General features: G+C 51.2%; 1 protein-coding gene across 2 annotated transcripts in view; it reads left to right on the top strand.

Annotated features, from left to right (window-relative positions):
- RRBP1 (ribosome binding protein 1) overlaps positions 1–20,744 on the top strand; it is a 64,846-nt gene that overhangs the window by 33,922 nt on the left and 10,180 nt on the right. For both annotated transcript variants that reach the window (XM_011370470.2, XM_011370461.2), the window contains 10 exons: positions 2,275–2,423; positions 3,657–3,779; positions 9,030–9,182; positions 10,047–10,165; positions 12,415–12,568; positions 14,364–14,502; positions 16,593–16,771; positions 16,941–16,975; positions 19,200–19,290; positions 20,087–20,179. In XM_011370470.2, coding sequence (XP_011368772.1) covers positions 2,275–2,423; positions 3,657–3,779; positions 9,030–9,182; positions 10,047–10,165; positions 12,415–12,568; positions 14,364–14,502; positions 16,593–16,771; positions 16,941–16,975; positions 19,200–19,290; positions 20,087–20,179 — 1,235 coding nt within the window. The remainder of the gene's footprint in view (positions 1–2,274; positions 2,424–3,656; positions 3,780–9,029; positions 9,183–10,046; positions 10,166–12,414; positions 12,569–14,363; positions 14,503–16,592; positions 16,772–16,940; positions 16,976–19,199; positions 19,291–20,086; positions 20,180–20,744) is intronic.

Below are 20,744 nucleotides of genomic sequence, written 5' to 3'. Positions count from 1 at the left end.
ATCCTTCAAGAGAGGCCTGAGCCCCTGGTGACTCTGAGGCTCTGCAGGGACATGAGCTGCCAGGACTTCAGCAGGGAATGAGGGAATGCTTTGGGGATCCCCAAGGCTGGAAAAGAGCAGACTGTTCTGTCCAATAAAAATGTATTGTGAACCGCATAAGTGCACCACGTATGGAATTTAAACCTTCCTAGTACCCGCATTTAAAAAGGCACGCAAACAAGAAGCAAATGCAGTTAATTTTAATAATATATTTTATTTCACCCAATTTGCCCAAAATATTATCATTTCAACATACAATCAATATAAAAAATTTTGACATAGTTTACATTTTTTTTTTTATATGAAGTCTTTGAAATCCGGGGTTATACTCCCACTCGTAGAATACCTCCATTCACACCAGCCACATTTCAAGTTCCTAGTAGCCCCACATGGCTGGTGGCCAGTGTACCAGACAGTGCAGGTGTAGACCTTTTTGAGTCAGGACAGAAAAATGTCTGTGCAGTGATCACCTTCAGAGAGGCTGTCCTGGCCTTTCTTATTCTAGCAGTGTCTTTGAAATGAGTGGGCCTCCCTTTTCTGGAAAACAGGCCGAGGGAGGAAAGCAGGAAGCCTGTATACCAAGATGCTATAGTGGGGTTTTCTCCAGTAGTGAACTAGAGAATGGTTTTTATTTTCGTTTGGCTTAACTGCACTCAGAATTTTTTCTAGTGTATATTAGTTTACCATTAAAATTATTTCATATTATATATGTATATTTCAATGAAAATACAGAAGGCTATAGGGGAAATGCTCCCTCCTCCCCACCCCATACTCATTTTTGTGACACCCCGTTAGCTTAGGCCTTTAGTGTCAACATGGTTATTTTTAATTTCAAGCTTCACCGAGGTAAGAAGTTCTAAAATAAAGGTGGTCATAGCAACCCAAGTCCGACATTCCCCTTATTAAGGTATCATGCTAAGTGCTTTGACTTGTGATGAAAATATTGTGACTAGTGTGGGAAAATACTGTGACAAGCCAGAGAATTTAGGGTTGCTATGGAAACCTTTCCCATTTATTGTCCTCAGTGAAGTGAGCTTAGCTGGAGGGGCTGCTGCAGGCTGGCCTGTTTTCTTGATTACGGCTCATTTTTGGCCCTGTCATTCAGCTGTGGGGCAGATTTGGGTCTCAATCTAAGGAATTTCCCAGGCATTTCAAGCAAGGCTCCTGCTAGATGGGGCATCTCCATTCACTCTTTCTTGCCTTGAGAGCCTGTGATGGGAGCAAAAGTTCTTTTTGTTGTTGTTGTTGGTTGGGGGTGTTATCAAGAGTGTTTCAGAAGTGACATTTGGTTGTTGGAAAGTGGCCCTGTCTTCCAGAGGTCATGAATGGACTGAGGAGTGGGTAGGCCCATTCTGGAAGAACCCAACCCAAATTTCCTTCTCCTAACACTTGCCTAAACTTCACCCAGGGAGAGATAGAAATACTGTTTGAATCTGGGTGTATGGGAAGCAGCCTTCTTTTTCCTGGAGCCACAGAGGCAGTCCTGGAAAAACTTTTGCTTTCCGTGCTTCTCCCATGACCATGGGGTGTGGCTGTGGCCATCTATGTTTGTGGGGAATGGCAGGTTTGCTGGTCAGTCAGGACACGCAGGACCATAGAGCTTGATCACAGCACGGGGGTCAAATTGCTAGAAAAAGAAGGAAGGAAAACACCTTTGGGAAAAATATGCCTTCCTTAATTCTGCTCATTTTGATGATAAAAAGGGGGAGACATCTCCCCCAACCCAGGAAAACTCTACCTTTCTTTGCTTGGGGAGCTTTCCTTTGGCTGTCTTTGAGCAGTCAGGAGAGTTGTGCAGGACCCGCAGTTTGGTCTGTACCGGCTGTCCCGGACTGACCATGGTTCCACCTATAGTCTTTCTAATTTATGACAAGGCAAAAGCGATATGAATAATAAATTGCATGGAATACTCAATATTTTTTTATAAAATAGGCTTTGTATTCGATGACTTTGCCAAATTGTAGGCTAATGTAAGTGTTCTAAGCACGTTTAAAGTAGGTTAGGCTAAGCTATGATGTTCAGTAGGTTAGGTGTATTAAATGCATTTTCGACTTAACAGTATTTTCAACTTACGATGAGTTTGTTGGGACGTAAACCCAATGTAAGTTGAGGAGCATACCCCAGACAGCTGGACAGAGTCCTGCGCTCTGACTGCCCCCTGCTGCTTCAGGGTGTGACGAGCTTGGTTGCTGGTGTCTGAGTGTAAGTTCCTGCTCCTACCTTCTCTCTGCACAGGGCCCACGGACTCAGACAGCCCTCTCTACCTCCCTTACAAGACGCTGGTCTCCACGGTTGGAAGCATGGTGTTTAGTGAGGGTGAGGCCCAGCGGCTCATTGAGATCCTGTCTGAGAAGGCTGGTATCATTCAGGACACCTGGCATAAGGTGGGTGCCCTTCCTGGCCACATTCAGTGGCTACTACAGCTGGCCCCAAGTGGCCTTGCCCTTCCCCTCCCTCTCAGGGGCTGGTAAGTTGTGGTGGTTACCTAGTCCTGGGGTCCCAGCCTCCCCTGGGCGATGCCTGTCAGGCTGGCCACACTCAGCTTACCAAGCTGCAGAGTGTTCATGCAGCAGCCTCCGCTTACCTTTCTCAGCAGAACCCTCTGTCCTTTCCCAAGCAGAGGTTGCATGAATCACCCTGCAAATGCTTTGGCTTCTGCCACAGCCCATTCCTGTCTGGGCTACTGAATCACGATGGATGTTAAGCAGCAGGGCAGAGCTGTGGGTGGAACGTAGGAGCTGGGGCCTAACAGTTTTGTGCAAGAAGGAGGGTGTGTAGGAACACACTGTGAGTAAGGAAACCCTGTGATGGGCCCAGAAACGGCTCTCTCCAACTTCCCTCCTGCTATCAGGGGCCAGTTCAGGGGCTGGCACCCACCCTCTGGTACTTTGGTGAATGAGCTGCATGAAGGAAGTGCTGCATAGCACATGTTTGTTTATTCCTTAATCAGAGTTGGAATTATAGGTAGTTTTGCTGGAGAATTTTGTGGCAACTTAGAGGTTAGAGATATTGAGGGGTATTGTGAGAGCCATGCCAGTGTGACTGCCCTTACTGGCCCATGCAGTCACAGGGAGCTCAATGAGCATGGCGGGTGGAGGGAGGACTCCTGGGTGTGAGTAGCTGGAACAGGTCAAAATGACCACTCCTCTTTCAAGGAGAGAGCCCCAGACTCACCTCAGGCACCTATCCCCAGTGTTGCCCTTCCCACAACCTCCCCGCTTCAGCCAGAAACCTATAGGCTATACACAGTGTCTAAGGGGTGGGCACTGAGCCAGAAACAATGGAAAACTGCCCCTCAGTGGATCAGGAATAGGCCTTGGCCACCATCGACCCGAGTTAAGTGGGAAACACCATGCTCCTAACAACTATCCCAGGGAGCCATCACTTTTGCCAAACAGTTTCTGTGTCCATAGGCCCTGGAGGCCTTATAGACGGGGCAGCTGAGGCAGGGGTGCCTTCCCTCCAAAGTATATGGAGTCAGGATTGAACCTGCTTGTCTTAAAGCACCTGCTCCCACTTCATAAGGCAACTGTTGTTCTTGTGGTTCTGATTGCTGGATTGGGGGACAAACCAAGTATCTTTCTCCTCTGTTAACATGGCTCTGTGGGCATTTCTAGGCCACTCAGAAGGGTGACCCTGTGGCAATTCTGAAACGCCAGCTGGAAGAAAAGGAAAAGCTCCTGGCCACAGAGCAAGAAGATGCAGCTGTTGCCAAGAGCAAACTGAGGGAGCTCAATAAGGTATGAGAGTACACATCCTGTCTCGAGAAGCCCTGGGCTGTGGCCATTGCTGCTCCTGGATCTTGGGGTCGGCCTCCCTACAATGACTCCTCGCTCAGGCCTGCCTAATGTCACTGTCCCTCACCAATGCACGCTGTGACTGTGACACCTGTGGCCAGCCTGTGCAGATCTTTTGGAGCTCTGTGGGGTGTTGGCTCCCTTCTTAGGACTAAGAATGCATGGATATTAAGTAGGGGTTAGGACCATCAGGATATGATGGGGATGGACCAGAACTTCACTGGTCAGTGCCACAGTGATGGGCCATCGTTTTAGGGTATACACCATGAAAGGAGGGTAGGCAGAGCTGATCCATGACCGTTTGCTTGAGAATTGGAGCAAAAATTCATGTGGAGGGAAGTGTAAGGGCTGCTTTTCTTTTCTGATGTTTGTCGAGTGATCCTTTAGGAAAAGCCTGGTTCCTTGTGTCAGCTGATGGCTTCTAGTATAACATTTGTACTCACTGAACCACAGTTGGATGAGTCAGAACACATGCACAAGGAGCTGCTCTACCCCTGCCAGAACTCTCTTTACTTCTCCTTGCCTCTCCTGAGGAGAAACTCCATGGGTTGGGTTTTCCCAGCAAAATGCTGAGCATCGTACTCACTCTCTCCCTGCTTACCTGCTTCCTCCATTGGTACAGCAGGTACAGGAGAATGGCCTGGGCCTTGGATTGCCCCACACTGCCTGGGCTGCAGCCCTTCCTCTGGGTACCTCCATCTGCTCATTTGAGAAGAAATGAAGCAGCCTGAGTTTCTGTCCTGAGTTAGAGGGATGCAGCTCCAAACTAAATGGGAAAGTTCATCTACCAGAGCAGATGAGCTTTTGGCTAGTTACTCTTGGCTAATGCTCTGTGCAGAAGAAAAGAAAAAGGCAGGTCTCTTTTGCCTTCCCTAGAGCTTCTGCCAGGGGTGGGGACAGAGGGACTCATCATCTCTCTCAAGACTGTCCATACATAGCCTTCACGTGAGCTCATTTTGGGTTGCTGGTTAAATGCAGGGTAGCTGGAGCTACTCGCCCTGCTCCTGAGAGGTGATTGCACACGTCTCTTCCTGCCTCACCTAATAGTGTGCCATAGGCCGGGAGCCCTTACACCACGGAAATGGACTGACACTGCCAATTAGAGCCCTCCCCCCTGAGAGCCAGCCAACCAGCACAGCACTGGTTAAGAATCTGTGGTTTTGGGGTGCCATTCTTCCATACTGTCTTTCTGGACAAACAGAAATGCCTGTGAAAATTTGTTGACCCCCAGAATCTCCCGTCAGAGGAAATAGGAGTGAATGTTCCATGGCTGACTGGCTGCGTGGTTGCCTGGCTAGTTCCTTGTGCTTGCCCCTTGAATTTAGGTTGGGCTCAGATGTGATTGTTGAATAGGTACAACCTCTGATAGTGATGCTGGCCTGTCTCTTCCCCATTGCTGGAGTCTCTGGCCACCATGAGCAGGGCAGCAGGTGTAAGCGGGGAGTACATCCTGTAGAAAGAGGCCCCTTAGACATTGCCTCTTGTCCTAGACACTTACTGCTCTCTCTCAGTGGTGGCCACTATACAAGATTTCCAAAACCGCAATGGCAGCTAATCCACTGGCACCCTCCCCAGGTCTAGATGCATTTCCAACCCTCCCCTGGTAGAACATTTCCTGGCTTCTAGCTGCAGAAGTCTGTGAGATATGCAGGGGTGCGGCCTTCGGTTCTTATTACTCATCTTACCCTCTAGGGCCCTCCCTCTCCTGACCACATCCTCCTCTCTGCAGCCCAAGGAGGGCTCTCAAATGCTACTCTTGTCCTGCAAAGCTCTCTTTAAGTCTGCCAGTGGCTCCTAATCTTTACACCGAAGTCTGCACCCTGAGCACCACCTATGGTCTCCCACCCACATCTGTTCCCTGATGTACTGCACCTTCATTGCCTCCTCTGGGCCTTTCTTGCTCTTCTGTTAGCTTCAAATGCCTTTCGCTGCTGAGTTAACTGGACATTTTTTCCCTAGAAGACTCAATTTGTTCTCCCTCTCTGGGGAAGCCTTCTGGAGTCCTCGTTTTCTTGTCCCAGCACAGAGGTCATCATTGCAGTTATGCGCTGTCATATTTGTCGCCAGTTACTCAGGCAACCTTGCTCGACTCAGCCTAGCAGGCCACCTGTCAGCAAGTGGTTGCTGAAGCCCAGGGCCAGCACACACACAGCTAAGAGGATGCCTCTGATGATTTAAGCATTGCCATCTTTCCTCCCTGTGCTCCTGGAACCCATGGACATCGGGGCCCTGCATTTCTCTGTTGAGAGTTTTGAGCAAAGCTGATGTATTGACTACTCTTGTCACGTTTCCTAGCCTGGCACCGTTAAGGAAAGTCATATGAGAAACTAAATTGTTGAGAATGTGGAAGTTCCTCTTAACTTAATTCGCCAAAGGAGCTGGTAAGAGGGCTAGGATCTTGTTCCCTCCACATTTATGTTTTTTTTTTTTTTCCTTGTAGAGAAGTTTTTATAGTTGCAAAAGAGTGTTTTGGTGAATTCTCTTTCTCGTGGTCTGTGTCTGAAGGAATGATCCAGAGAATGTGTGAATTGTTGTTCTCTGTGATGGATTCATGCCTCACAAATGGTGAAGTCCCAGCACAGTTGGGCTCAAGAACCATTCCAGATACCAGCTACAGGAGTAAACAATCTTGCATACCCCCAGGACCTCTGTCCCAGCCTTCTGAGGGTCTTCGTGGCCCTGTGCGTGGGTTTGAGGACCCATGCATGGCTCTGGTGCAGCCCTTCTAGAAAACCATTTTTCTAGCTGTTATGTTCTCAGGCACCAGGTGCCCTGTCATGGGGCCTCTTGTCTTGAGGCAAAGCTCTGGACTATACTCCACACTGTGCTCACTCAGCCTGGGAGATTGCGCTCTGACTTCAGTGCAGTCAGGCACCCTCAGGATGGATGTGCTCCCAGGGGTGGGGTGGGAGCTATTCCTAGTGGCAGGCCGTTTTGATGGGACCTGCCTCCTCCTGTCCATTTCTCAGCAGGCTTTAGAAGCTTACACCAAGTAGAACCCATTCTCGGTCTACAGAGCAGGATGCCATTTCTGAGCCAGCAGTGCTTGCTATCGTGTCAAACCTCCTCCCTCAGTCCAAAGAAAACTGGGCTCCAATCCCCACCACCACCAGGCATGCCTCTCAATAAAATCTGACCCTTGCAAATGAATTAACAATTTGACAGGCAAGAGGAATCCTGGGATTCTGAGCTCTTATTATAAAAAAAACCCAAGTTGGGCTAGACAAATGCCCTTAGGAAAAGTTGGCTTTTCTCTGCCCTTTAAGAAAGCCCAGAGGCAAAAGGAAGGGAAATCCCATTGAATTCTGATAGCCTTGGGACCCTGTCCCCAGGAGGTTGGGATCTTTACACCCTGACCCTGGGTGGATGCCCAGAACTGCACAAGGCCTGCTCAAGGTGGGTAAAGCTGTCCCCAAAAAGATGCTCAGTGCCAGCCTCTGAGTGTCTGTGCAGTGTGGCCAACAGAGGTAGGTGGAGGATGGCCCACATGTAGCTGTATCACCTGCTGCTATTGTGGCCGTGGACATTCTAGGGTCTTTCTGAGCTTTGATTTCTTCTCCGAGCCTGGATCCTATACTTTAAGGGCCCTTGTCTGGGAAACCCAGCAAAGAGAAGGGGTTTCCCTGCGTTGCTGGTGTGTGGAGTTTTACTGGTGGGGCTGGCGGGTCTCGCACGTTAGAGGAAGCCTGGTGGATCTTTGAATCCCTGCTAAGTTGCCCTGTCTTGCTTCTTTAGAGGTTGCTGGACCAGCCTTGTCATTCTTCCCACTTTCTGGGACTCTTGTGGCCTCACACAGTCCCAGGTTCTAGTCCACTTCTGACACTTATAGCTGCTCCTCAACCTGGGACACCATTTGCTCCCCAGGGTTCTGTGACCTCAGCTTCAATCTGGGGTTCAAGATCCTCATCTTACTGAGAGAATTAAAGGAGAAAGCTGCTTGTCTCACAGTGGGCACACAACATCATCCTCCCCTCCCATTTTTATAGATAATCAATGAAGCATTCCTGAGGCTGGACCTCATGGTCCTGTGGGCTCTTACCCTGGGTGGAGACAGGAGGATTGTCTTTGTAAAGAGGGGCCATTGGGTCCCACGTGGTCCCAGGGAATGCCATGTGCACAGAACAGCTCTGGCACCCAGCGGCCACCCCAGTTCACTGAGCCCCTCCCCTAGCCTCCAATTCTCTCTCATCTCAGGCAGGAGGGACACTGGCCCTTTGGAATGGGTCTCCCTGGCAGTCCTGGCTTTGAGAGGGAGAGGATTTCTCACTTTTCTGGTTCACTACCCATGACGGGGAAGAGGTAGGGCCTTGAATTTTGTGGGACACTTGCACCCCAGTCACCTAGATCAGCTGAACCCACACCAAGTGGTTGCCATTCTGGCTAGAGGCCTTCTGGACAAGGAATACCCTCTCCCCAGGGGCCCATTGCATCAACCCATCCTTATACCGTCACCCCATGCTTCCCTGAGGCTTTCATCCACTGCCATTCCTTCTGGAATGACACAGATCCCAGCCAGCCCCTCACCCTCAGGCAACCCTTCTTATCCTGTGCTCTGCCCCTGCCTGAGGCTCCAGGTCCCCAGGCCCAACATCCTGTGTTCATTGTGGCATTCGACACTGCCCAGAGCAGACATTCCCTGGGCTGAGAGGACTGAATGGCTGCCCACGGAGACCTATGCCCTCCAGGAGTGGGGCTGACCCCATAGCTGCAGTGGGACAGGTAGCTTTCCATGTCCCCACCCCAGCAATCAAGGCTCATAGCCTTGTCAGTCCTGACAAAGGCGTTCAAGTAGAAGTGGGTATTCTGGGGCCTGGATGTGAGGGACCGAGCCAAGTTGGGTGTTATAATCTCAGCAGGGCTGAGCCAGTGTCCCTGGAGAGCCCAGGGACAGCATGCCATGTTTACTTGGCACCTGCCTGTGTCCACTGCATCTGTTGTAGCCAAGGCCTGACATCCAGCCCTCCGCCGGTCAGGCCAGCAGCAGGGTTTTCCAGGGACTTTTCATGTCTTGCTTGCTGTCTGCTGTGACTAGTGTGGGGCTGTCTGAAAACTGAGGAAGGAGGGTTCTCGTTGCTCTGCTCTCAAGGTCCTCCCAGCCCCAGCCAGTGCTCTGGGTTCTGATGATCTTGGGTCCACCTGATAAGCTCTTGCCCTGCCTGCCTAACCGGACTTATGCCCTCTGCTTTCTCCCAGGAATTGGCAACAGAAAAGGCCAAGGCAGCAGCTGGGGAAGCCAAGGTGAAAAAGCAGCTGGTGGCCCGGGAGCAGGAGATCACGGCTATGCAGGCCCGAATGCAGGCCAGCTACCGGGAGCATGTGAAGGAGGTGCAGCAGCTGCAGGGCAAGGTGGGCAGCAGTTTCAGGGGCACAATTGGGGGGCGAGGAAGGGTTGGAGCAGTCCCCAGAAGGCAATTGAAGATGTATGAGGGGGGATAGGAGTAGGGGGTTCTGCAGAAACTGGTTCATTTTTAGAGGAAGCAGCTGTTTCATCTGGCCAGATAATAGCAGCCAGCCCACAGTGTGTGTTTAATGTTACTAACCAGGAAGATGTAAAATAACTTTTAAAGAGCACCTTTTGAAAACAGTCTGGTCCCAAGTGGCCAGCCCTGTGTCTGGTCTTCTGGGTGCCTGCAGGTCAAGTTCTCAGCCTCTATGTGACCCTAGAGTAATGCTAGCTCTGCCTTCTCCATTTCAGGTTGGGAGGACCCCATAAAGCAAAAGACCTTACTCCAGCTCTGGAGTAAGGCCAGCAGAGGGCGTGTCCAGCTTGGCCCACATAGTTAGAGCACTAGGCCTCATCTTCTCAAACCTGCACTCTGCTCATGTTGGGCCATGGGAGACCAGAGGGCAGGAACCAAGGCTTCCTCAGGGTTATTGTAGGCCTTGGCTATGGCCGTGTCCTTTGTCTCAGAATAGTCAACTCAGTAACATCAGAGGCAGAGTGCTCGGAACATTTCTGGGGCTCTAGGCTGAGCACTTGGCTGTAAGCTGGGAAGCAGAGGAGAGAGAATAGGCTCATGGCTGGGATTCACTCTTGGCCCCAAGCCCCTGATGCTGGAGCTGTGCAGTTTTTAGACCTCTTGTTCTTAGGAGTCTTTCCAACCTCGTGTGGAGAAGTATAGCTCTCAGGGGTTTTGTATGTGGGCTGTGACCTCACTAACTGTGCTCCAGAAGTCAACTCTGTAAGGTCAGACAGCACTCTGATTTCAGATCCGGAGTCTTCAGGAGCAGCTGGAGAATGGCCCCAACACACAGCTGGCCCGTCTACAGCAGGAGAACTCCATCCTGAGGGACGCTTTGAACCAAGCTACGAGCCAGGTGGAGAGCAAGTAAGCTCAGTGCTCCCAGTCACACTCTGCAGTGGCACATCCTAGGGGGCTCTGGAGCCAGGGATGGTCCCCGATCTTCTCTCAAGGCTGCTATGGAAGCATTCTAGTTTCTTACTGGACCTGGGGCTTGCTGCGTGCTTCTGTACCTCCCCATTCGGGGCTCCATCCCGACCCTCAATCTCTTGTGTGGTTCTGAAGCATGGCCAGTGTCCTCTCCTGTGGTCAGGCTGCTGGGTGAACAAGTGAGCTCCAATTTGCCCATGCCCATGCCCATCAGATCCTGGCTGCTGCTGGCATCTGCTTTCCTAGACGAGCAGATACTTTTTCCATGTCTGTCTTCACAAAAACCTGGTATGAGGCTTTTAAAAACTAATTGTGGTCCAGAACTTCAAGTACAAGTGGATTGTCCAAGATCAGAGTTTGATGTGGTGTAGGGACCTGCTGTGGGCCTGAGCGCCTTGACTCTCCACTGGGGATGGTCCCCTGTGCTAGAGGGACATTTGCTTTTGATGCACTAGCAATAAGCACACTTGCTTAGCCCGCTTAGCAGAGTTCTTGACTCAGCATTGCCTCTCAGGAGCTGAAGTGCTAGGAAATTGAGTGGGCAGACCCCAGAGGGCAGCACAAATCTCACCATGTTAAGTACACCTTGGCCTTCTTCTAGTTCCTTGATTTGAGCATTACAGTTTCAACAGGCTGGCCTGGAGGAAGCCTCCCTGCATTTCATTTTAATTCACATTTCTTTGGCTTCTCTTGGCCTGAAGCGTCCTGAAGGAATATTGCGTTTATGCCCAAAGCACCTTGACTCTTGTCAATAAGAGAACTGATTAAGCCAGAGAGCACCAATACCCTCAGTCATTTAGTTGGAAGTCAGGGAGGGAGAATGTTGGCCCAGGAGCTAGACCAGGGAGGGAAGTTGGTGCCCACACATCTGTTTTTGCTGGTGGCTTCCCTGGCACGGACTAAGATCTGAAGGCCACCTTCCTTAGGCCAGTCAGTCCCTTCTCTGTAGAGATCCCCTATGTGCACGTCTTCATCTCATTCCTGGCCCATCGGCAGATTGGAGGTTTGTGGCTGCAGTTTCCTCTCAGCAGCCACAAGCAAAAGGTGAACACAAGGGTGGAGGAACATTCTGGCTTCCCCTGTCATGTAGAATTTGCTGCGGCCTCTATCCTTGGGAAAGCTCCAAAGCATGGAGACCTGTCACCCCAAGGTGGCAGACGCTGACTGTATCAATCTGCGGAAGCTTTGCACATACGAGATGGATCCCTCCCAGAGGTATAAACCAGTTCCCAGAGGCTGCCCACCCAGTCTGTCTCCATCTCCGGATGCTGGAGTCTCACCTTTCCCGTGAGCACTCCAATCTTAAATCTTGGTACTGTAAAGTATGAGGTGACGGCCCCGTAGAGGGCTTCAGGGTGGCCTCCCTGGTGCAGATGAAGAAACTCAAGTTCAGAGGTGAGAACCTCCCACTCAGTCCCCCAGCAGCAGACAGAACTGGTCTTGGCCAGGTTTCCTGCCTCCCAGGGTTGTAGACAGTCTTGTCTATGTCATTCATCTTGTCTGGTGCTGTCCCTTGGCTGGATCATTGGCCCTGCCTTGAAGAAGTGTCTTTTGTGCTAGTGAAGGAGGTTGGCATGTTGATTACCTCTTCACACTGGAAAAGGCGGGCATTGAGCGGCCCCTCTTTTCCTGTCAATCAAGTCTCTTTCCCACCCTCCTGAACTTCTCAGTGGTCCTGAAACCCAGCTTCAGTGTTGAAGTGTTGAGTGTGCAGTGCTGAAGGGTCCATTATGTTAAGTGCCTCAGCCTCCCTCTTTGGGTGAAGCAGGGCACATGGACTCCAGTGGGCTGCTGCCCCTGGCCCTGTTGGGGGACAAGGAGAAGCAGTCCACATTTGAGGGCTTGTTTGGACCCTGGTTAGCAATGAGAAGAGTGTCTTGCCTTTTTTTCTGTCCGAATTTCCAGCTGTTTCTGGAAGGGGCACCAGTAGGATATTTTAGTGCACACTTTGCTCTTTGCTCTTTCTGGTCCATACACCATGCTGATAAAACTCTACCCAGCTGATAATGCAAGAGGGGCTTTGGTAATGACTGCAAGACTTGGGTAACTACTTAAGAAAGAGCATGTGGCCTGGAGGGAAAGCTCAGATCATGGTCCCATTCACCTGGGGGCAGCTTTTGGGGTTGGCAACAGCTGACTCAAGCCCTCTTCCCTCAGTCACTTGGGGGCTGGTGACTATCTTGCAGGCAGAATGCGGAGCTGGCCAAGCTCCGACAGGAACTCAGCAAGGTCAGCAAGGAGCTAGTGGAGAAGTCAGAGGCCACACGGCAGGAGGAGCAGCAGCGGAAGGCTCTGGAAGCCAAGGCAGCCGCCTTTGAGAAGCAGATCCTGCAGCTGCAGGTGAGTCATGGTGGTGGCCATCTCAGTGCCCTGTTCACCCCGCTCACCAAGACTGTCTGTGTAGCAGGGACAGGCCAGGGCTTGCCAGGCCACACTGAGTCATGCCTTCCCAGCCATTACTATGACAGCTGGAGACTCAGGCAGGGCCTGCGCTGGAACCCTCAACCTTGGCTTTGTGAATACTCGTGATTGCTAATTAGCATGGAGTAGCTGGTTTCTATGTGCTAAGCATTGTTCTAAGCACTTTATAAGCATTAACTCCGCTAATTCTCATTGTGACCCTAATGAAGTAGGTTCTCTTACTATCTGTAATTTACCCATAAGGAAATTTGAGGTGTGGAGAAATTAAGCAACTACCCCAAGTTCACACAGAGGGAGGATCTGAACCCCCGGGTCTAGCCCCATGCTGTGTTTGTGCTCCCACACTCACCATCACCTCTGGTTCCATAGCTCTAGCCGTAGCCAGCTAAGCTAATGTTAGCAGCCTCTGGCTTCAAGGCCAGGTTGGCACTTTTCCTTCTCACTGGATGTGACCTGGAAGCTCCTGTTTTCCCAGGAGGATGCCCTTTCTCCTGAGGAAGGAAGATTGTTTCCTGTCCCCAAAGTGCACTGGGCAACATCCAGTGTGGTTCCTCAGCCTAGGTGCCTTGCTGCCTGTTGGCCTGATGACTTCTAGATCCTCCAGCTCGCCTGTTTTGGGGCAGGGTGACTGGATGTGGGGAGTCTTGATATCATGCCTGCTTTGCATTTAACTTTCCTGGATAATGAGGAAATCCTAGCATCCCAAAGGACTTCGGGTCCTTTTTCTGCTCAGTCATTGAAGCTAGGCTACAGCACATAGGGTAATGGAGCTGTCTTGTGGAAGAGACAAACACAAAATTGTAAGAATAATGTTTGTATGAGACTAAAGGAACATGGACAAATAAACAGTTTGGGTTATTTAGGTGGAATCGAGATGGATAATATGGTGTTTACTGATTTTCATGTAAAGTGGGCTCTCCCAGACTAATGAAATCAGAACCACTGGGGTGGGCCTGGCCATGATTATATTTTAAAGGCTCCCAGATGGTTCTGGTGCTTCTTGGGCTAGAACCACCACTCTAGTGCCCAAGGTGTTGCCATTATGTATCATTTCTAAAGACGCAGCCTATGGCCAAGGCCTGGCTCTCATCAGTAAGCCCCAGACTCTGAGCATTTCCTGCCCTATCAGTCCTCAGGCTACTTGTCCTCAGCCTGGGGCCACACAGAGGAGTCCGTTCTATCTCCTTTGATCCCAAAGATTTTGGGAATGGCTGACCACGGTGGTGACCACAGGCCAGGATTTGGTGTTGACAGTGAAGCCTTGGTGTCTGTCTACTGCAGGATTTCAGAGCCTCGGTTTCCCCATCTATAACATGAGTGTGACTGTAGTACCTGCCTCTCGGGGTGGCTGGGGATTAACCACACTGATACATAACACAGTGCCTAGAATAGTACCTTACATGGAAAAAGAGCTCAATAAATGTAAACTGTACAAGGGCCTGTTCAGGAAATTTCCAAGTTAGACTGGAGGTTTAAGTGAAAATGGGGCGCTTTTTTTGTATGACCCCTTCATCCTGAGCTAGCTTTTCGAGGGTTAGGGCAAGCATGGACTCTGGGCTTTTTTCAGTGGATGAACTGACTTTAGAAATCCAGGCAGGTTTTATAGATGTCATCGGGGTGGATAGCAGGGTGTCCTATGTGACCTCAGAGCTAGTTGAGGGCCTGGCCTCCCTCCAGCATCCTTATGGCCCTTTTCCCTCTGCCTGCTCCCCAGGTGTCTCACAAGGAGAGTGAGGAGGCCTTGCAGAAACGCCTGGACGAGGTCAGCCGGGAGCTTTGCCGCTCACAAACCAGCCATGCCAGCCTGAGGGCAGATGCTGAAAAGGCCCAGGAGCAGCAGCAGCAGCTGGCTGGTGAGGGCAGAGGCTTGGCTCAGAGCCTCTGGGCTGGGTGGTGAAGTCTTTGCTGGGGCCAGACCCATAGAATGGGCCAGTCCTATTGGCCAGGGAGGGCAGCATGAGATCCTGGACTTGGTTCCTCAGAAAGTCTGTGAGGCAGAGATTGTGCCCTGTCAGGGGACAGAATAGAAGTACAGGGGTGAGGCTCACCCCCATGAGAGAGCTGGGCACCCTGGCAGAGCCTGTGAGGACTGGGTTGGGTAGAGCTTATGCGGGTTGGGTGTGGGGGATAGAGCCTTTGAAGGCTGGGCTGGGGAGTGGGTGGTGAGCTGAATGTGCTGCCACCTCCAGCCTTGTTTGTCATGGAGCCCCACCTGGAGCCATGGCTGTGGGCGAGCTGAGGCACTCCCGAGTTCATTGCTCACCTTCTCGGCTGACTTCTGGACCTTTCTGTCTCCTTGCTCAGTTAGCCCAAGAGGCCAGGTTTGGAAGGTGGACCTGTGGTCCCCCAATGTTCACAGGTCACCTTTCACAATCAAGAGAGGATGGCGAAGTCTAGGGCACCCAGGGCCTCTAGAGAAAGAAAACAGATGACATCAGTTACAGCTCAGTGGTCACTTGCTTACCTGTATTTCCTGAGCGTCATCCATGGGATGAGCGCAGTTGTGGGCACCAGGGTGGGGCCAAGAGTGAAGCAGTAGGCATCAGGGCATCATTCTAGCAGGAGAGACAGGCATAGGTAGGTAGAGAGACACACATCAACAAGGTCACGGAGCCTTGTGCTCTGTGGGCTTCAAATAGCCAGTGTGACCTAGGGTAGAGTCAGCGAGCTATTTCTGTTAAGAGCCAGGTAGTAAATATTTTTGGCTTTGTAGGCCAGATGATATCTGTCACAACTGCTCAGATCTGCTGCCATAGTTTAGAAGAAGCCCCAGACAATAAATAAACAGACAGGCCTGGCTGTGTTCTAGTAAAGCTTTATTTACAAAAACAAGGGTAGCCCATGGACTTGGTTTGCTGATCCCAGCTCTAATGGGCCAAGTGTGGCTTTAGATTGAGCAGATGGAGGAGAAGTTTAAGCTGAGGTCTGTATGATGGGAAGGGGCCAAGCTCACAGAGTCCAGGAAGGGACAGAAATGGATAGCACAGGATTCCTGAAAATGGGAATGAACTTGAACTTGGCCTGTACAAGAAACAGAAGTTCAGTGAGTGTGACTGAAGCAAGAAGACAAGTGACCAGCGTGGGGCCAGATGGGCAGGGCCCAGATGACCCTCCCTATGAAGAGTCTCATCACATTCAGTGATGAGAATGCTCAGAGCATTTAGGGCATGGGGATGACATGATCCCATTTGTACTTTTGGATGCTCTGGCACTGGGTAGGGTATGGACCAGAGGGAGGAGTGGCCCAAGGGACCAGGGATGAGGCTACGGCACTCATTCAGGCCAAAAGACAACAGGCCTGCGCCCAGACAGCCACAGAGGTACTGGTGAGTTGGAGGCATGGACTTGGCAGACCATGGATGTAGAATCCATTGGCCTCATGAGTGTGCAGTGAGGGTACAGAAAAGCAGAGCAGCCATTATGGGGAGGTTAGGAGTGCTAGGTTCCAGTTGCCTAAGCAGAGCTTCATTTGGAAGTGGCAGGCAGCTGAGCCTGGATTTGGAGGTGAGACCCGGGCTTCGGGACTTTGCAGAGTCACAGACACATGGATAACATTTACAGCATGGGACTTATCTGAGGTCATTGAGGGAGGATACCCATAGAAGGCCCCTGCCCTTGGTCTCAGCTAATGTGAGCAGTCTCCTAGAGAACAAACTTTTAGAAACTACAGTGACATCCATTTTAGATTTCTGTCATTTTCCTATGAGTGATTTGAGAGTGTTTCATTCTACCCTAATGAGTCCTCGAGAACAAAGCCAGAGTGTGACTTTCTCCAGTAGCTAATAAGGCGCCCCAGCAGTCAGAAGTATGTCTTAAACTCTCAAGCACACAGGGGAGGCAGGGGAGGGTGTCCTTGGTGCCCATGTGCTGAGGGGCTGGTGGAGTGTCCATCCTGGGTATTTCCTGCCCCTCACCCACTCTTGCTTTGCTTGTCCCGGCACAGAGCTGCACAGCAAATTACAGTCCTGTGAGGCAGAGGTGAAGAGCAAGTGCGAGGAGCTGAGTGTTCTCCATGGGCAGCTCAAGGAGTCCAGGACAGAAAACTCAAAGCTCACAGAGAGAATCCAGTCCATTGAGGCCCTGCTGGAGGCAGGCCAGGCCCGGGATGCCCAGGACACACAGGTCAGCCGGCACCTCCTCCCCAGGGCTGATGGGAGGTGAGGGAGAATGCCATCGAGTCCTGACCCCCCTGTGTAGAAGGATGAGAACAAATGGACCCCACCCTGACTAGTTGCCAAGTGAGGTGAGTCACATGGTGACTAAGGAACTTTCTTTCTGTTTCTCATTTCAGGCCAGCCGAGTGGAGGCCGACCAGCAGCAGGCCTGGTAAGTCGAGATGGAGGTCTCTAGCCTCAGCACAAGGTGGCCCAGGACCTGGGAGCCAAGGCTTTCAGTGGGGCACATAACTCCCCTGGGAAGAACCCTTTCAGAGGTCTCTGCCTTTCCCCTGTCCCACCAGTGGCTTTGAGGACAGGGGATATGCCTGGGCAGGAAAGAAAGCAGCCTTGCAAATAGTTCCTTGCCTCCTCTTACAGAGCAAGACTCATCTGTGTGGAGAGTAGCAGGTGCCTCAGCAGGGGGCTCGGACCTTCTGCTTCCACCCATCAATCCATGTCTTGATGGGGAAGGGTTGGGAGTTCTCTCTATATCTGCAGATGAGAGATTTTAGGGACTGAGTTCATATATCAAATAGGAAAAATGGTTATACCCAGAATGGAGAACCTGGGAGATGGCCCAGGCTTTTTGCAGATTTGGGATGTTGGTGCAGTTCAGAGCTGACCAAGTTGCAGGTTTGTTTGCAAGGTAACTTCACTGCTGGCAGGCTTTATTTTACCTCTGTGTTGGCAGCCCAGCAGTAGGCTATGCTGGTGCTAAGGCTGGAGCTGACACCTGGGTGTGATGGCCAAAGTTGGGAGGCCTGGAGTCCTTGGGACTGTCACCTCTGGGGTGTGCATCCCTAAGCAGTTGCCCATGGGCTTGGGAGGTGGCTGAGTGGCTGGGGTTCCACAGGGCAGCCACGTCGGGGGCAAACCATGGAGGGTGTCCCTATGCAGATGGTCAGACGTGCCCCTGGCTATCAGCCAACAAGTTTTCCTTGTTCTGGTTGCTGCCACCAGTGAGTCATCTTCCCCATGTTCCCTGGCCTCAGACTCCATGGTTTGGAGGCTTTGGAAAGAAGCCAGCTACCCAGAGGGCCCAAAATGCCTTGTGGAAGCCAGAATCAAACCCTTTCCATCTTTCTTTCCCAGTATGCTTTTTTTCTAGAAAGCTTGGGCAAACTTTGTTTCCTGTGATATTTGTTGGGGTAGAGAGGTTGTGTTTGTTTAAGTTTTTGCTCTTCTGTTTTTTAAGGTCAGATTATTGGGCCCCACAGCGAATTACTATGGTACTTGATTCATGGTACAAATAGGGTTGATTCCAATTTTTTGTGTCATGCAGATGTGTTTGCTGGAAATTGTTTTTTTTTTCCTCCTTCTCAGACAGTTTATTTGAAAGTTATATCTAGGCCAGGTTGTCATATTCCTGGTTTTCAAAAAGGTTTTGACCATGGCCCACAATAAGAAATACAGATATATATGTCCCCATCTGGTGTCAGTGGCAGCCCCCCTGTCCTCCAAGCAGGGCTTCTTTCCCACTTTCCAAGTGACTCCTGTGCTGATTCAAGTCAGCATGATCATTTCTGGACTTTAGATTTTACATGTCCCTGGGGCCTTCCTAGTCCTAATTCTACATCTTAATGCAGAAGGTGACATGTCAAAATGTCTATTTGAAGCTTGTTCCTCAGAATAGCAAGTACAATTCTAGCTCTTTCGCTTTCTGGATAATGAGAGTGGGCAAAGCCCACTGGGCCCTTTAATCTGAAGAGGGGTGTGAAAAGATGGGACCAACATCTTGCCAACCCTGTGGCATCTCGGGGTCATTTTGGGGCTGCTTTCTCAGAGCCCAGGCACAGAACTGAGGGAAGAGACTTTGGGTCTCAGCAGAATTAGGCTTTGGACAGAGTATGGTCCCACTGTACACAGTGAACTGAGAGTAGTGGCGCCTGGAGTCTCAATAGGTATGCAGGTGACAGCACTGTGAGTCTCTAGCTCAGGTGTCCTCTGAGAAGGCCTAGTCCGTGTCTTTTGAATGCCAGTCGACATGTTCTATGGCAACAGAGCAGGACCAGGTTGAGCAGAAACTGTGTAGGCAGTGGGCTCTTCACTAGAGCAGAAAGCTTTCTGAAAATGTGACTGTCAGGGCCAGTCCCTGCACTGGTCACTGTGGCTGATTTGACCTCTGCAGTGTCAATGGACATTGTCACCAGGTGGGACTCTGGTAGCCTCTGGGGTTTGCATACTGGTTCTTGAGCACTCAGGATGAGTAGGAAGAGAGGTCAGGGTGGCTGCTTGGGCTTCTCCGAAAGCTTGTGCCCTGCGAGGTGGTTGGCAGAGTGGGGTTGCTTCTGGCTAGGATGGGAGCCTAGGTAGAGAAAGGGGACCTCCCAAGATAGGACTGTGGGGGCTGCGGGCCCTCAGAGCCTGGCAGTGATCCCGCTGTCTCCCTTCAGCCTCAAGGAGCTAGAGTCCCAGGTGTGGTGTCTAGAAAAGGAGGCGACTGAGCTCAAGGAGGCAGTCGAACAACAGAAAGTGAAGAACAACGTGAGTATCGGACATGTGTCTGTGTACATGCCGGGGACTAAAGGGGCAGTGAGGCCAACCCTGGACTAGTCAGGAAGGGGCCCATCTACCCCTTTACGTCCCATTGTGCTACTCACTGCTGAAAGCCTACCTTCTTTGGGGGGCTTGGGGAGCCTCTCTGCCTCTCAGGTCCATCCAAAGTCCCAGGGCAGACTCCCATTGGAACAGCCTTGGTCACGTTCCCCCAGGCCCTCATGATGGGGACAGAATGTGCTGATTAGCCTGGCCAGGGTCATGTAATCACCTTGGACTGAGGAGGCTAGCATCAGGAAAAGGGGATGTGGAAGTGCCTCCTCTGCGGGGGGTACAAAGGAGCCTCGGCTGTGTCTTCCCCACTGGGCTGCCTGCCCATTACCCCTCACAGAGCTTGGGCTTTTGGGCGACCCATCTGCTCTCCCCAGGGGCAGCCCCAGCTGTACAGAGTCAGCCAAGGAGTCATTGCTTGCATTTTGGTGATAGGAGCCAGACTGACCCTCCTTTCTTCCAGCATCTCCCTGAAAAGATGCTTAGCCTCCTCACCACCTCATACCATGGCCACCCCATAGCAGGCTGTGACACCTCGGCCTTGTGTTAGTGCTACCCAAGAGAGGCCCAGTGGACGTGGGCCAAGAGAAAAGGCATTTTGTCCCTTTGTAGGCCCCCTGTGGAGTCTATACTGGGATTGAGGAGGTTCTGCCCTGCTGAGACTGGCAACTCATGGGAAATGTGTCAGCAGCTACTTCACCTGGCTTCTGACCTTTTCCACATCTTCCCCCAGGATCTCCGAGAGAAGAACTGGAAGGCGATGGAGGCAATGGCCTCGGCTGAGAGAGCCTTCGAGGAGAAGCTGCACTCCCTGACCCAGGCCAAGGTCAGAATCCGGTCTTCAGACTCACCTGCTAGTCAAGACTCGATCAGCAGCACCTGTGTAGTTTAGCAAACCATAAAATGCACTAACTGCCTGCAGAGCAGCCTTGGCCCTGGAGTTTCTCAGAAATCCACACCAGGGCCCGTCCAAGAGGCTGGCATACAGAGTGCCTCAACTCCTGCATCTCCCTCCTTCCCTTTTTCTCTTTTTCTCTCCCCTCCCTTCATTTCTCCCTAAGACAAAGAGGGAAAATGTACCCTTGGTTGCTTTTACTCAGCTGGGCCCTTTGCCATCAGGGGGCAGAGATAGAGGCTGTGCGGGCTGTGAGCCCACCTGGCTGCTCCACCTGTTAGTGAGCTTGACATTGGGCTGTCTTCAAAACTCTGATATTTTGTCTGATCCTTCTGGTTTCTCAGGCCCTCTGAAATCCTGGCCAAGTAAGTTCTATGTTTGATCTTTACAGTAAGTCACAGAAGGGAAGGACATCTTTAGCACACTCTGGTCCTGAAGTCCACATTGGTCCCATGCTCCATGCAGCCCAAGTTGAGGAGAATGTAGGCATCTCAGT

Source organism: Pteropus vampyrus, unplaced genomic scaffold (assembly GCF_000151845.1).
Source record: "Pteropus vampyrus isolate Shadow unplaced genomic scaffold, Pvam_2.0 Scaffold7, whole genome shotgun sequence".
NCBI classification, from domain to species: domain Eukaryota; kingdom Metazoa; phylum Chordata; class Mammalia; order Chiroptera; family Pteropodidae; genus Pteropus; species Pteropus vampyrus.
The sequence above is the reverse complement of the archived record's forward strand: the minus strand, read 5'-3'. Positions and strand labels throughout refer to the sequence as shown.